Here is a 16,461-nt window from a genome sequence, read left to right as displayed (position 1 = left end):
GCCTCCAACACAGTCAGAGATTCTTTTTTCCAGCAAATGTTTTCTAATTCGTCGAAATATTGTAACAGTCTCCAAAGTTTCAAAGTAGCTCAGCTAAGCCCCGTCTTATAGCTAAGTATCAATCAAATCAAATTAGTGTCATTATGTTCTATTTACCTTTCCAATTTTGTTTTGTTCATAAAATTAATCAAAACGATAACGATGACCTAAATACCAAATTTAAAGTCAAACGAAAAATTTAAAATTTAATTTTCTCCGAGCAAACTTTTCGAACGAAAATCACAAAATTAAATTCATTAAAAACAATTATAAAATTTGTCTTTTTCTCCCTTGTGATTTGATTATGTCACACAATATATATATGTACTGACAAGTATAATATATTCCAATATATTTAACGCGCGCCTCTTAGCAAAGTTGACGAAAATAAAAACGAATATACGTAAGAAAGCGTGGCGTTACAACATTGCGAAATTGTTGGAACTTAACAGGGAAACCTCTGTAATATATAGAGCAAACACGAGGCATATTGTGACATCGGATGGTTACATTATTTTTTCTTTCCCCACCATAAAAAGAAATTATATATAAAATGTTATGGCTGGCAGATATACTACTTGGATGACCTTGTTCGTCCTTAATATACACCCGCTTTAATGTCATTCATGCGAACAAAAATAAGAACATTTTCTTTATGGATGTTGTGTGTTTCGATGTTTCTCTAATTTTATGTGTTATTCAACAGAAAATATACAAACATACACATGACGACACGTGGTGTGCAGAATGCCATTTATGTCGGTTTTAAGAAGCTAAACATTCAGACATTATTTGGTATCAGTTTTAAAGTTTCAAACTCCTACTTTCATAAGTTTTCTTGGTGGTTGACTGAGAGTTGAATTGAAATTCAATTGAACACAGGGTTAAATGAAACTTGTTTGGAAACATTACTTGCATTGCTAACATAATTTGTTAAACACTTTAATTAAGAAAAGCTAAGTATTAGTTTTGTTTATATTATTTTTGACACGAGCCTGAAGGAGAGACCTACTCGAGCTGAACTTTCAGAAGCGGCATCTGTTGTCGACAGCCAAAAAAAACAAGCCAGGTCATCCGCCTAATGTACTCTTATTGAAAGAAAATGTTTGTTGAAATAAATGAAGTAAAAGATTTTCCATCAAGCAGTAGTGCACTATTTAAACAAAAGAAGTAACAGATTAAATGATTTATATATGGCGATACGCCTGTCGATTTTAAAACCGCTCTACCGCCTTCCTTGGCTACGCTTCAGAATTGCCAGTAACGAAATCAAATGTTGTTGCTCCACAACCAAATTTTCGAGACCTTTTGTTTATTTTCCCTACTTCCGAATTGCGTATTGAATTAAGTACGACGCTTGGTCGTACGATATGCCTATAATGTCAGTGTGGGTGCTAAGCAATCAACTTCAATTCTCTTAAGTGTTTTTTGGTACACTGAATTCCGCATCCAATTTCATGTGTCGTTGAAATTCACTGCAAAAAAACACCATGCAATTGAAAAACCATAATATAAATGCAACACACACAACTTTGAAACGCTTACGTGCATATTTTTCATATTTTCATAAGACACGGCAACTGAATTAATACCATATGCATCATGTATATAATGCACTTATGTTGCATTCCACTCATTCGTGGTACTTTATTGGTTTATCATTTTATGTCATGCCATTCTACATGAAAATTGTGATGCTAAGTTTTCTTTTTATCATGAAAATGGAACATACAATTCATGTAGCTGTCGCCGCCATTTGCAAGCTCAGAGAGAAACCATTATTGCAAAGACGATTTTTTTTTCTATTTTCTTCTCTGGTCGTTGCATTTCCTTGCACAAATTATCTATGTAACATGGAACATGGACCCATTTATGTTAGGAGCTTCAGTTCTTATCATTTTACACACAAATGAACACCTATACATATGGTGGAGTAATTCAATTTAAATTTATGAAAAAATGGGGGAAAGAAAAATATTTTCGATAAAACTTTTCTGCAGACTGTAACATATTTTGCTTGAGCCAGTTTACAAACTCAAACACATACAGTTTATAGTTCATTCAACAGAACAATTTAATTAAGTAATTTGGAGCTTATGACTGAAGACAAGACTTTGTACTCATCATTTTGTGTTATACGAACATCTAATATAATACAGAGCTGACATTAAATTAGGTTTTGCGATATGATGGTTCGGTGTTGTTGTTGTCTTGTTGTCGACCTATCTCATTTTGTTGAAATTAGTAGCAAGAAACGAAGACTTTTCCGTAGTATATTTTAATGTTCACGTTCGGTCGTATTATTATGTGTAAGAGGTATACTATGACTTTAACGTATATATAAATAATACATAAATTTGTTGGAATACGGAATGCGCGACATTTTACGCAACAGAAATGTGTGTGTTACGGTACGGAAAGTAAATTTTCTATACTCGGAATTTTCATGACGAAAAAGGCCTACACACTTTCGATAATGTATGCTACACACATCACTAAACTTGGATGCTATTAAATGTGAAGAGACATTTACTTTGTTGGAAATTCATTAAATGAGAATTTTAAATATTCATCACATTGTAACGTTATACGGAAGATAGTTCTCGTTAGTTTCTAAGTGATCTACCATACATACACCGTAAGGATTTTCAATTAATTAATATTGAATTTGAAAATTAGTCGTTGGAAGACGGCGTACTTCAAATGCTATAAGTGGAGACGCTTCGAACGATATTCGCCTTTCCAACTTTGATATATGTACCCAACAGAGCGTGTAGGAAGAAAATGAAGTGATCCGAAAGTTTTCTATTGTCTATTCTCTAGGAATTTTGTTTGAAACTGAAATTAAAGTTAAATAAACCGACGACGACGGAAACAATTGATAAAGTATTCTTGAAATTTTATCTGGTTGTAACAGTAACGAATCAGTATCGTAGGGGGTGTATACTATGTAAACACGAAATACTAAACAATTCTCAATGAAATCTCTAACAAATATAAATGCTAAACGATCGTTAAGGTCGTAAAAGGATTTGTTCCCTATTTCAAAAAGGCTTTCAATGGAAATCGATATTTTCTTCTGTAAACTGACAAATTTCATCTATCAATCGTTTCTCATTCAATTACAGTTCTGACAACCCATACAACAACAGCCCGTGTCATCTACCGAATTCTAATTTTACTTTCTATAAACTGAGCCACCGAACCATTATACCGGTTTCGGTTCGACAGGTGAAATTCATCCCAACGAAATTCAATTTCTAAAAATAGATTTTCAAAACAATGTCAAATATTAATTCGTGCAATGTCTTCAAAAACATATCGATTCGAATTTTATTGGTGTTTCGATGTCGATGAAATAAATAAATTAGAAAAAAAAATTGTTCCGTTCACACGCTGCACGAAAGAAAATTAATAGTTTTCAAAGTGCTTGCTGTGGGTGTTTTAACAAAAAAAAATATTGTATTACGACAACAGAGATGTGTTGGTGTTTTACAGGTGTAAAAGATGAAAATAAACAACCAAAACGTAGACATTAAAAGCTTAATGGAAAATAAGTTGTTACTTCGATGTGTCAACCACTTTGGTTATTTAGTTATAATCCTTAATGAACCCGAACACGATTCACGTTTCTAACATACACTGTATGAATATATGAGTCCTATGTGTATACATTGATACGCTGTGTGTACGCAGTTCGTCTGCTCTAAATAATAGAAAAACTTTGGGGATATTCGTGACCATTTTACTAAATAGAGGTGAGAATCTCCACACAGAAAGAGACTTAAAAATTCTGTATAAAAAGGTAGAAAGGTAAAATGTTTATGCAAAAAATTAGACAATTCAGAAGGTGACGTGGGTTGAAGTTGTGAGATTTTTTTTGGTTCGTACGTTTATTCCTTTGCGTTGGTTGATAAAAATTATCGGTTTTGATTTGTACGGGTGTGTGCGTTTCTGAGAAAAAAGGCTGTTCATATTATCAAATTTACATTTCGTGTAAATGGTAAAATCAAGCAAAATTCATTTCTTTTGTCGATAGTCAGATATTATACCTAACCTAACCCATCCGTTTTTTTAAGTACCCAAGAGATGCAACCCTTTCCGTTTCTTTCCCTTTTCACATTGTTCTTTGATAATGAAAGAGTTCGATCGTTTCGACGGAACTTTTACACTTTCGTGAACCATGTATTTTAGGTCTAATGTGGGTAAAATTGTTATTTTTAGAATAGCATTTTCAGAAATATTGTTTTCGATATAAAATCAAATGATTGCCGAACAGGTTTCAAATTTTTCATAAAGAAAAGCTATTGGACCTCTATTTAGGGAAATACTTCGTCATAGGATATAAAAGTCTCCAGCTAAAGATATTTGTCTGGCCTTCGTCGTCAAATTTCAACAAGTTGAAGTAATGGCTTTAGTGAAAATAAAGTTTTGAAAGCGGCCATTCTGAAGTTATTACGCGAGGTAAAAACTACTCCGGAAAGTCATGGCACAGGGGCCGGAAAAGTCAATGTACAAATATACGGAACGTCAAAGTCATTTGCTCAGTTTCTTCTTCGCATTATGGTTTACGATTAGTTCTGCAAGTCTTCACCCGTGTAATTTACCATACTAAATTAAGTGGTTCGAGCTTTAGAAATTTCTCTAGATTATTTCAATATTCAATCTGTCTTCGCCATTGTCCTCAAGTTTTCTTTCATTTAAATTCATTGAAGAGGATTTTTTCACAGTCAAATTTGACCTTTAAGATCGTATCGGGAAAAAATTACTAAAAATTTGTTCGTCAGTGAGAGAAAAGTGACATGTTTTCGGACTTAAGAGTTGTTTCGGTTTGTCCACAAGAATGTCGTTGAACAATTGAAAATGTAAATTTAAATTTTCTGAATTTTTACAAGGGCCGTGCAACAATACTAGATTTTCGTTTGTTAGACAAATGTGTGGAATCATTTACCAACCACAAGAACGTTTAAATCAGAAAACATGTCGAATTTCACTTTACTCTCCCTGTATGAAAGAAAACACTACCAGAAGTCATAACTTATACTTTGTCGTCATTGTCGCACATGACTAACAGTTTCTGTTATCGTATTAATCTTTTTAAATTATTATATGAGATCTCCAATGTATAATGAACTTCTTCCCGTGAGGCGTGGTCCTGTTTTTTTAATATAAAGTATTTTGTGTCTCAAACAATAATAATAACAACAAATTGCGATGGTAAAAAAAAAAACCCTCACTTTAAATGTAATGGCAATGCAATTTCCCAAAAATATTCTAAAGAAGTCGAATTGCTGTCAGTAAAAGAAATTTCAGCATTTCATGTTGTAAGTTTTTAGAGTTTCTTTAGAATAAATAAATCCAACAACAACTCCACCGCCAGAATAGCAAACGGAGTAATCATTATGAATTGCAACAAACTTCTGACAATTCTTTGAAATCTCATGCGATTTCATTTTTAGAAAATTTTTATTTAATCGAAAGTTCAACATGTGAGCAATATTTCCGAGGTTTCAGGTTGATTTTTTTTAATAAAAAGAAACTTTTCCCATAAAATTGTCTATACACATCTCGAACTTGCTTATCGCAACAATCTACGTTTGACAAAAAGCTTTTGTTCATTATTCTGTCTGAAACGAGAAATTGAAATGCAACTTTCGTATACGTTCGAATAAAGTGTAACACGTGCCCTCTTTATATTATCCTTGAATATGAAAAAAGTTCATTGATAAGAAGTTAAACAGAAAATACAAGAACAACGTCTCCTCTGGTGGTAGCAGACTTGTGAAATTTGTTACTATTTCGTAGAAAATAGTCCGAATACTAAAGCGATACAAATATATCTGAATTCAGTAACACAGAAACTCCATCATATGAGTATATTGCCCTATATGTTATCATATTCTTTGTGATCAAAGAATTTATTTGAACGAAGGGAAGTATACATACAGCCTCGCATACAACACAATCAGGTCTATAGTCTATATTATATTCATATTTTATATTATGAACAATGAAGATATCATAAGGAGTATATATAGGCAATAACGACATCACGCATGTGGAAATTGTAGTCCAGTCAAAAGAGTCACGTATGCAGTGAACTTCTCAACGTGATGTCACCGATTTTTGTTGGTTGGATAGTTCTTACATTCAGTAAAGAATTTTAATTTCGTTGAATGTACTAGATGTACAAGGTACATTGTATGTTGAAGAGATTTGAAAAATTTAGTCGAGATGGCACCTTTAAAGGGTGTTCGGAGCAAGACATTTTTTTTACAAATGTTCGAAATTTTCTAGCCAAAGTAAAACCCCAATCCTATTAGAAAGCAAACTTTCCACGTGGAAACTCTAATCTTCAGCTCAGCTTCAATGTCGCTGGAATAATATTTAAAAAAAAATATTTCATAACAAGTTCCGGCAACCGGACTACTTTTCACACAGGCAATAAATTTCATATATCTTGGGATAACCCCTTTAGCTGAACATTTTTTTTTCTACTTCGTTTCTCACTTTGCTTTTGTTGTAGAAATTGTGTTATGGTTCTAGATTGATTATATCCCTTTGATTACAGCTTAGCTTAGCTGTATATATATGTCGTTACGTAAACACGTAAAAATACCATGGATACATCGAGAGATACATGCTGGCAACCCATGCGGACAAAGGGTTTCTCCCCTAAACATTATTATGATTATTATTTTAATTTATTATGTATGATAAGTATATGTCCTTATTGAGGCTCAAATGATAGATAAATATAGAATATTGTGTTGTCGGCGGTCCGGTCACACGACGAAATTCGCTTTGACTTAAGCTTAAAGCACATCTTACTGTCCCATAGAACACACAAGTTAAATAGCATTATGTTTGCATGAACAACACAATACATTTAACGTTATGTTATTTTATCCCCCTCAGCCAGTATGTTATTATGTGAAAGAATAAAAGCAAAAGAGCGGGTACCGTATGACCGAGTTTCCATCTCGATTTAATTTTATAATGGCACAGCACTAAACATACACATTGTACAAAATGGTCTTTATGAATATTAAATGTGACCTAATATTATTACAAACATAGAAGGTTTCAAGATTGAAGTGAGCGTTCGTAAATTGCACTTCATCAAAAGAAACGTAGATCCTTGTGCAAGAGAAAACTGCCATGAAAATATAACATTTCTTATGGCACTTTTTTTTTCTGTCGAATGGTTTGGAACGTTTCATGGTAACTATGAAACTTTAATTACATCTGGAAATAAAAGATTTTTTTTTTGTACTTGAAGCTACATGCATCTCCAGTTTCAGTATAAATTCGTAGAAAAAAGTGAGATATCGATTGAATTTATACCCTAAATGAGATATTTTGATTTGTTCGTTATATAACAACGTTTCGGAAAGAACACTTTTTCGGATGAAGCTCTGAATAATCTTCCTGATCCAAAGATATCATCCCATTCATCAACATTGAAATATGTTTTTAAGGAAAAATATCAAAAATTTATGCAAATTCTTCAATAATGTACTGTAAAGGCACGTTCCACTGTTCCGCTGAAATATTACTGCAGTCGCGATAAATTCTTGGCTTACAAAAACAACCAATCGACAAAATTGTGGCAAGAATAATGAGATTTTTTTCGTTTTCCAATGACAATAAATATAAATTCATTCACATAATGCCACAATGAGACGATTGGTTCGATTGAATGTCATTTAAATATTGTTTTCCATATCAATGCCAACATATTTGAATAAATGGGCGTCATTCCACAACAATAGAATAGGTTTGAATATGCCAACTGCAAGATAGTAGCTGATCATAATGAAATAATCGAACTTCAAATTCATGTAACGAACAATGGTAAATAATAAAAAAAAACGTTGTCATTGCGACATAACGATTTTACACACTGAAAGAGTTTAAATATCTATCGATAAATATTTCTGCGGTGGCGGGACCATAAAAATCTTATTCGTTTGCTTTAAAAATTACAGGTTTACGAACTTATCGAAATGTAATGCAGGCTGACCACGTGATTTCTTGTTCTTAGTGGTGAATAAAATTGTTAATATTCGAGGGATTGTTTATTTTATGAGTTTTCTTCAGAGACAATTGCAATTTGAACGATAGTCGTAAGGCTGAAACGACTTTATTTATTCGAATAAAATGAATTAACTGAATCAAACACTGACAGAACATTTAAGTTTTGTTCAAGGAGAGGATGTCTCCAAGGCATTGATATTATTTATAATGAAAGCAAGTGTTCCTGTCCGACAAATTATCGTCAGTGAAGGGTCTTCACTTCAGGCGTTACAAATTTGTACATAGGTGGATAGGAAAAAAAGTCGTTTCTTCTACTCATAGAAACCAATTCGCTGGCAGCCACAGATTTTCATTAAAACGATTCGGTAAAATGGTGCCAGTGTTTCGTGCGTAACTCTTACCATCATTCTCAATTTATTAGTCTCCTGAGCTTGCTGTTTCATAAAACAATCTAAACTTCGTTATGTGGCTCTTGTTTTTTATTTGAAATTTAACTTCCGAAAGTCCCATAAAGCATCAATAATTTATTGTGTTCATTCCATCGAATTTTATTTTTAATTATATTGCCCAGTCTATTCGAAAATTTTTGTTAGAACAATAAACTGAAGATATTTTTTGTGCAATGGGATGGGTGCCATAAGCGAAAGAATTTTCATTAATCTTTATTTCTATTGGAGACAGACACCATAAACCATCAATCAGTAGTAGATAGAACGGCACAGTGACAAGAAAAGCGTAAAATAATGAGTCATAACTATTTAACCACCGTGTCGATAACGTTATACAAACATTATTCATTTCAAATCTATATGCATTGCATCGTGAATGGAGTTGAAGTTAAAGAAATATTGTCAGTTATTATACCTTGTGTTTAAACGGTGACTAAAGTGCTATGATTTTCGTGAAATTTGCAATGTTGCGCTGATGATAATTTTTTTCCTACTTCTTACAGATATCAATGAATGTCTTGAAAGACCCTCACCTTGAAAATGTTTTTCATGATTTTTTGGTCATTGGATAGCTGAGTTATTAGTTTGAGGTGGCGATCTATAGGGAAGCAAGGTCCCCATCAGCACAGTTTTTATATAAATAAAATTATTTAAGTGTTGCATTGTCATCGGAATGGACCCAACTTTGAGTATTACTCTGACTCCGGGCAATATAGGATATTGGGCTAATGAGGTGTTTTTCTGGTCCGGAAGGCTTAAATATTGGATCCGTATCTTTTTTTAGAATTCTAAAAAATAGTTTAGGCATAGGGAGCAAGGCATTTGTACAAATGTACGAAAGCGTTGGTTGGTATTATACAAAAATATTGAAAAATAAAATTAATTTAAACGAATTAAGTTCCGAAACATGCAACAGTTAAACCGCGGAATAATTGTTTTTCAAACAAATGCCGACACCATTTTTTCAAAATATTCTCCTACCGAGACGAAAATTCCGATCTTTAATTTTCAAAAGTCAATTTCTCTAAAAAAGGTTAAATTTTAAGAATATTTTAACTTCTGAAGGAAAACTAGTTCAAAAATATCCGAATCCAGAAACTTTCGGAACGTCCCTCGTAGCACAAAAAATCGGCGAAAATGTTCCGATTATAGTCGAGTTCCATACATCGAAACTTCACCATAAAGGCGCAATTACAGTAGAGTTGACTACTGTTCAATTTTTAGATGTTTTCCAATATTCTACATCATAAGTGCTTAAGTTCATAAAAATGCAAAACTTTAAGGTGCCCTGGCACCATCCAATCTCTTCACAGCCTTGAATTTTGTTCTTTCCCAACCACTTCGATATTTTGTGCTAAATTTGCTAATTATATGAACGAATGCAATAAGCTATCATATATAGCACAAGTACCAGATCGTTGTCTTTGTGTTATAATATACTACAACAGAGCTGAGAGTCTTCTTTTGAAAATAGTGTACACAATCTCTAGGTGTACCCCTCAAAAAAGACCAGTCATCTGTTTCGAAAGCAAAAACAAAAATGTCTTTTATAGTAAAATATAGATTTAACAGATTCAATGATTATAAGCGGAGTTACGTGTTTCTAAAAACTTTCAAAGATAGTAACATGAGTACAATGTGATGCTGCAGGATTTGAAAAGGTATTTCAGGTGCTAGATATAGTAGACGAAACTACAAGAATTCGCTACGTATTTTTCACACCTAGACGGTTTATTTTTATGGCGTTCTATGTTATATTCCGTTATTAAAGCACTGAAGACAAAAAAAAAGTGACGATAGAGCTGTCTCATAATATTTCAAACAAAAGAAGGATCAGATTTAATGTTTTTATGGTGACACGCTTGCCATATGCGAAAGATTAATAATTGCATTATATACATGGCATCGAGCATAAATGCCCTCATTGGCGAATCAGCCATAATGTTTTTTTATGGCCATGAGAGCTATTAAAAGCTGGCTAAGTATTTTGCATTTTTATGATGAATTCGGCAAATTATACGACCAAATTAATGCGAAAATTAATGGAATCCTCAAAGCATACTGGTTACATAAAAGATTTACTGTATCATTTAATCTTAAAACCTTCTTGTTGATGGAATGTGAATAATTCAATAACTCATATCGAAAGCATTTCATCGGAATCGGAAATTACTTCGTTCGTCCTAAATTATATATCAAACCATCCAAGACATCGACGAAATACACTCTCATGCTGTAAACCATGTCTCAACTGTTATTTAGACTCTTATATACCCGTTATGGAAACGAAAGTAATGAACTTATAATCCAGCTAAAACACCCTGCCATTACTTTCTAAAGCACGGTTTATCGTCGAATCGGAAAACATTAAAACCATTTCAAACTTAAGGGATTTCCTTATATGCCTGGGAACTCATACGATGCTACGAACTTTCCAACAATTAATGTTTTCGGATAAGATTTGTGAATAACCGTTAATTCTATTAGTAAAATACAATTTGTAAAAATAAAAGGAAAAATCAACAGCAAAACTCATCCATTCCTGTCCATCTCGAACCAATCCGTTTACCAATGTCAAAGTAGAGAGCTTTCCGTTCTATCACCTCTCATGACTATGGAAAACGTCATAGAATTTCCACAATTTGTTTTTTATTGTTTCCAATTCCCTTACAATACCGTTGAGTGAATGAAAGAAAAATTAAATTAATGGCATGGTATGGCATGTGTTGTGTTGTGGTACATTGAGCTCACGAATGTATTATACGTACATTTCGATGAATAGAAATGATGTAATACACGAAATTAATTTACTTAACTCCAACACAACCATTTCACTGTTTCACCGTACAGGAAAAACAAAATGTGTTCCCAAATATTTTGTGCGTTTATAAGTTGATAGATGATGTATTATTGGGATGTGTGTGTACGTTGTGTATTTCATTTTATTGAGAAGATTTTTCTTGTGTCTCATTTTGGGTCTTAGGGACTTATTTTATTGATTTTGATGGGAATTAAATGTGAATAACTTATAAAAGGATTACTTTGCACGAGGGTATTCGGTTAAGTCAGAGAGCCACGCAGATGGGGGAACGGAATGATAATGTATTGCTGCTCTTTGAAATCGAATTCATTTTGACGAATGATGGGGGTCTGGCGGAAAAAGTTTCTAATTTGAAATTACAATTCGCTTAGGATTCAGAAAGTGCTCTAAAGCAAATTGTATTACATAATCCACAGACAATTCTATAAGGAAACATTTTAATTTTCAATGTTTTCTTCATTATTTATTTAAAAATTTATTTCGTTGTTTCACTCACAGTCTTATATATTCAATCGGACCGATTTGTGTATATCTATATACTGTCAACCCATATAACATTCGGTACATTTTGTATTTGAAGTGGAAAAGTTTAATCAAGACTTTACTTAAGTCTCCATCCAAGTATTCGGAATGTGAAATTGCTAGAAGTGTGCATTGAAGAAGTAAATATTTGTTAACGATTATTTGCTTTGTTAGTTATATTATATGGGTCAACCACATAAATAATTGTTTGCATTGTCTTGTCTCCTGTGTTTGGCATTTTATATGTTTTTAATGTCCTCTGCTTGTGAATGAGAACAAACAAACAAGACAGTATACAGTATCCGTATGTTATACACCTGTCCAGTCTTTTAATTGAATTACAACAAGAGAGTGTAATGAATACCGACAATATACAAATGAAATACACGTAAGTAAATAAACAAGACACTTAACTCTAAAACATTTGTACCGAACGATATTGACCACAACCGCAATACTATAAGCAACAAAAGCTATTACAGCTACCACCAGACCTTTTTGTACGTTGCAATATGATTAGAACTACAATGTTCTGTTCATTGAAATGGTCAAGTTAACATTTTGAGGTGCAAATTATGTGATTAGAAAGAGTTAGTACGTCAATGTCAATGAATAGTACAGTGATGGAAGTACAAAGGAATGTTTCGCGTCACAGTCTCTTCAATGCATGGGTTTATGTAAGTGACTCGTCATCTGCTTTCGAGAAAATAGGCAAAGTTAAACGATGAACTGTTGCCAGAGAGGATTCTGTTGAACAGTCTACCGAAATCGGACGTATTTATGCTGGACCTCATAGCCAGCGTCAATTTTTTTTTTAAGTTCTTGTGTGACTAGATAAATACATCTAAATATTTAAGAGAAAATTTTACAAAAATATTTTACAGCAATTGGACAAGGACATTAGACAGCTGAGAACGTGTAGTTACGGGGCTGTATTGGGTTTTGGTTTTACTTACACTGAGATATGGGTCATTGAAAAATAGGTGAAATTCAATGGGTGCCTATGGCGAAACTAAGCAACTGAAAAATTAAAAACCTGTCTGCCCTCCTTATTATTTGTGACAGCTTTCCAATGATACCAATCATGCATGACTAGTGAGATGGTGAATGCAATGTGCAAGTGGAAATAAGATCCGGTATGGATGGCAAATTTGAACCGAAAATTCTGTTTGAAGTAGAAGATTTTGTTTCAAGCACTAGTGATTCTTCAAATCATGAATGTGTAGATGCTTGCCTGTTGTAACGGGTCAAAAAGACTGCTTTGGTCTCTGTGAATGTGAAGGCGTTGTAAAGTTACTAATTTGTTTATTGTCAACAGAAGTCTTTGTCTGTTCATTGCGAAATTCGTTGTTCGGAATACAGGCTTTTCTAATCTTTGCAGTAAATGAACAATCGGGCGCCGAAAAAACATTTTTCACTTCAAAATTTCCCCATTTCTACAGTTGTTATCGAATTGTGAGAAGCACCTGAAACGCTGACTGTTGAAATGTTACTTATTTTTAAAGTCATCTCAAGCTATTTATCACCTCCGTCTTATGTTCCCCGGTGAATATCAAAAACTGAAAAACTCCAACTCACCCATTGTTCTTTTTATGTATTTTCTACAACGAAATAAAAAAAAATCAACTCAAGTATGTCGGCATATCGTGTATATAGAGTGCAGATTATAGTAAAAACAACACAAAAGCATTCCCTCGTTTCGACGGTCTCAAATATCATCCAAAAAATAACTAGAAAAAAAAAGAAAACGAACGAACATTCGTTTAATGTGCAGATATTAAGAATAAGATGTTAACTTTTCTGTCTATTTTTGTGTGATTCCCATCTCACATTATTTGCAAAGAGATGACAAAGCATAAAATAATGTAAACCATTGATATAAAAACGAAAAGAATTTTTTTGTCATAAAATGGAGATGAGGGAAAAAAAATTGTTGTACCATCTCTATATATGCGATGTATCGATGGGAAGAATACAAAATGACGGTCAAATCCATTTATTTTCATTCCTTTCAACAATATACCTCAAAAATATTGTGGGATGGCGGTACTTATAGAGCTTATATGAGCCGGAATCTGTGCCATAAAACATATTTCCATTCTAAATATAAATTACATGCCGTAAAATTCAATTGACAACGAGTTTTATACCAGTTAAAACAACACTATAAGATTCGATGTTCTGAGCACGTAAAGCTGTGGATGTAAAAACCGAAACATAAAACTTTTCCAGTCAACTATCATAAAAGTGTTGTATCCTCTTTTATCACTTGGAAAATGCGCAACAATTCGTTCATTCACTTAGTGCATTGTGTGCTGGTGTGTAAGGCTTCCGCGTGTCGAGTAACTAAAGGCAAGAAGATATACAGCAATAAGCATAATAAATTTCGAGTTAAATCGCCGTTAAAGGATTCGTCAAGTAAAATGCGGTTTTAACCATAAAAATACGAAACTGGTAATATCCCCGAGGTAAATTTAAGAGTTTAAAAAAGGCGAAGAGTGAAAAAAAGATCCTTCGCTCATAAATATGCAATGAAGGATCAACATGTATCCCAGCACGTATAAGATAAATATTAAAAACGGCACTTCGTTTCACTTTTCTTTTTATTTTAATTAAATTATTTCACTGCACATCCCCAAATGTGTGGCCGTAAAATGGCTGGTAATCTTGGCGAATATTCTCGTGTTATAGTCACCGTACTGAAGCCGGCCTTCTCTAGATCGACCCACGTTGACTTTCTCAAACAGCATCCACCCATAATGATTTTCCATATCGGTTCCAAAAGACCTTGTACCGCTGTCCAAAACTCATTACCTAAACAAAGTGGTTCGTAGGCAACGTGCTCGATAAAGAAAAATTTGCCACCCTGGACAAAAAGGAAGTCATGGAAATTGTGGAAAAAGCAAGTTTGTCGAAAACATTACCTCTTTTAGCACCCTTTTAATTTCTTTCAGACCCGCCGGAACGTCGGAAACACTGCACAATACATGGGTACAGAGAACTACGTCAAAAGTATTGTCTTTGAACACATGCATGTCCTCTACAAATCCGTTAACAAACTTCTCGAGTTTAATCTTCGAAAATTTTTTCACATTTTCGGTGAACTTTTTCTTAAAATATTCGTTGTACTCGAAGCCAGTTAGTTTACAATTCGGGGGATACAGTTCGAAATTTGTACCTTCGCCAACACCCACTTCCAGCACTTTCTGTTTGGACAATGAAAACCACGTAGTAAAATCAACGTAATTCAATCTCGAATATTTATATGGGCGAAACATACCAATTGTCCATCTGGAGCTTCCGATTTTAGTTCACTGAATTTTTCCAATTGGTAATACTTGGAGGTTAAAAACATGCTTTCATTCCACAGATTGATCAGTCTACAGGTGAAAAACTCGGCGAATACCGATTTTCGAATCTGTTCAGAAAATATCAGAATGGCCAGAAACCACAAAACTATCAAGACAATCACACCGATATAATAGTACCACATTACGTCCATGGTTTATTCTACAACTGACTAGTGTAAGATCAAAAATGAAACACGAACTGTAGATTTAGTACGTCAAATGGTAATTTATCTTGCCACGCATAGATGAGTGTTAGTTTTATTCATAACTCATCGTTCGCCATACAAATAAATTGAATAAATTTTACATACATTCAATACAACAGTACTTTGTGTACACAGTTGTTAATGAGTTTGGCCTAAAATAGGGCAATTACAAAAATAATATTCGAATAAAGTGATAAAAGGAAGGAGTGACGAAATAGCTTGAATGTAAATTTCGGCTATTCGTCAAATAAGAATTTTAAGCTATACCGGAAAAGAAATGTGAATATTTGTCTTCGTCAGAGACCTTGAAAACTGTGAAACTGTACAAGGTTGACTGCAAATTACTCCAGCCAAGGTTGGAACCAGAACATTAGTGTAATAAGTTTGATGAGTTACCATGAGAAGATAAATTCGAACAAATTTACAAATCGAATAATATTAGTGGATGCGATGCAAACAGCTATATCAACGATTTTTAGAGCAGATGTAAGGTTCGGAACAGGTCAGGTTTGAACTGTAAATACGTGAGCCTGAACTGAATATACCTGAACCTGTTTTGGATTGAACCTGGTTCAATCAATTTTAACCTGATCTAATTTCCCCTGAAACCTAACTCGTTTTCCTGAAAATTTGTACGAAAAATTCAGGTTACCTGAAATCTGACCTGACAGAAGGTTGCCTGAAATCTGACTTGACAGGTGAAATCTAATTTGACAGGTTTCAATGAAACCAGGTTCAGGCCTGGTCAGGTTTGTTTTCTAAAATTGCCCCAAATTTTCTGGGAACTCACGGCACAATTTATATATTGAAGGGGTTGTGCTTATGGAGAGACACGTTCATCGATAATATAGAACAGAATGAGTCTCATCCAGTTGTTGGTAGAAAAATAGAACTTTGAAATAGAAATACAAACGGCAACGAATTTCTTTTGGGTACCCCGCTTACCGAACAGGCCGCTGTGGTTTGTCTGAATAATAAAATCACCGACTTACAACGACTATCCAGGAAGTTATCGAATATCAGTGCACATGGCG

General features: G+C 33.6%; 2 protein-coding genes across 3 annotated transcripts in view; both read right to left on the bottom strand.

Annotated features, from left to right (window-relative positions):
* LOC119082316 (cAMP-dependent protein kinase catalytic subunit 1) overlaps positions 1–16,461 on the bottom strand; it is a 69,780-nt gene that overhangs the window by 9,779 nt on the left and 43,540 nt on the right. The window lies entirely within an intron of this gene.
* LOC119082317 (methyltransferase-like protein 7A) lies at positions 14,457–15,437 on the bottom strand. Its single transcript, XM_037191819.1, has 3 exons — positions 15,152–15,437; positions 14,796–15,077; positions 14,457–14,737 (listed from the first exon to the last, which is right to left on the bottom strand). The coding sequence occupies exons 1-3, from the start codon at positions 15,371–15,373 to the stop codon at positions 14,489–14,491; spliced, it is 753 nt and encodes a 250-aa protein (XP_037047714.1). The 5' UTR covers positions 15,374–15,437; the 3' UTR covers positions 14,457–14,488.

This window comes from Bradysia coprophila, unplaced genomic scaffold (genome assembly GCF_014529535.1).
Source record: "Bradysia coprophila strain Holo2 unplaced genomic scaffold, BU_Bcop_v1 contig_415, whole genome shotgun sequence".
Taxonomy (NCBI): domain Eukaryota; kingdom Metazoa; phylum Arthropoda; class Insecta; order Diptera; family Sciaridae; genus Bradysia; species Bradysia coprophila.
The sequence above is the reverse complement of the archived record's forward strand: the minus strand, read 5'-3'. Positions and strand labels throughout refer to the sequence as shown.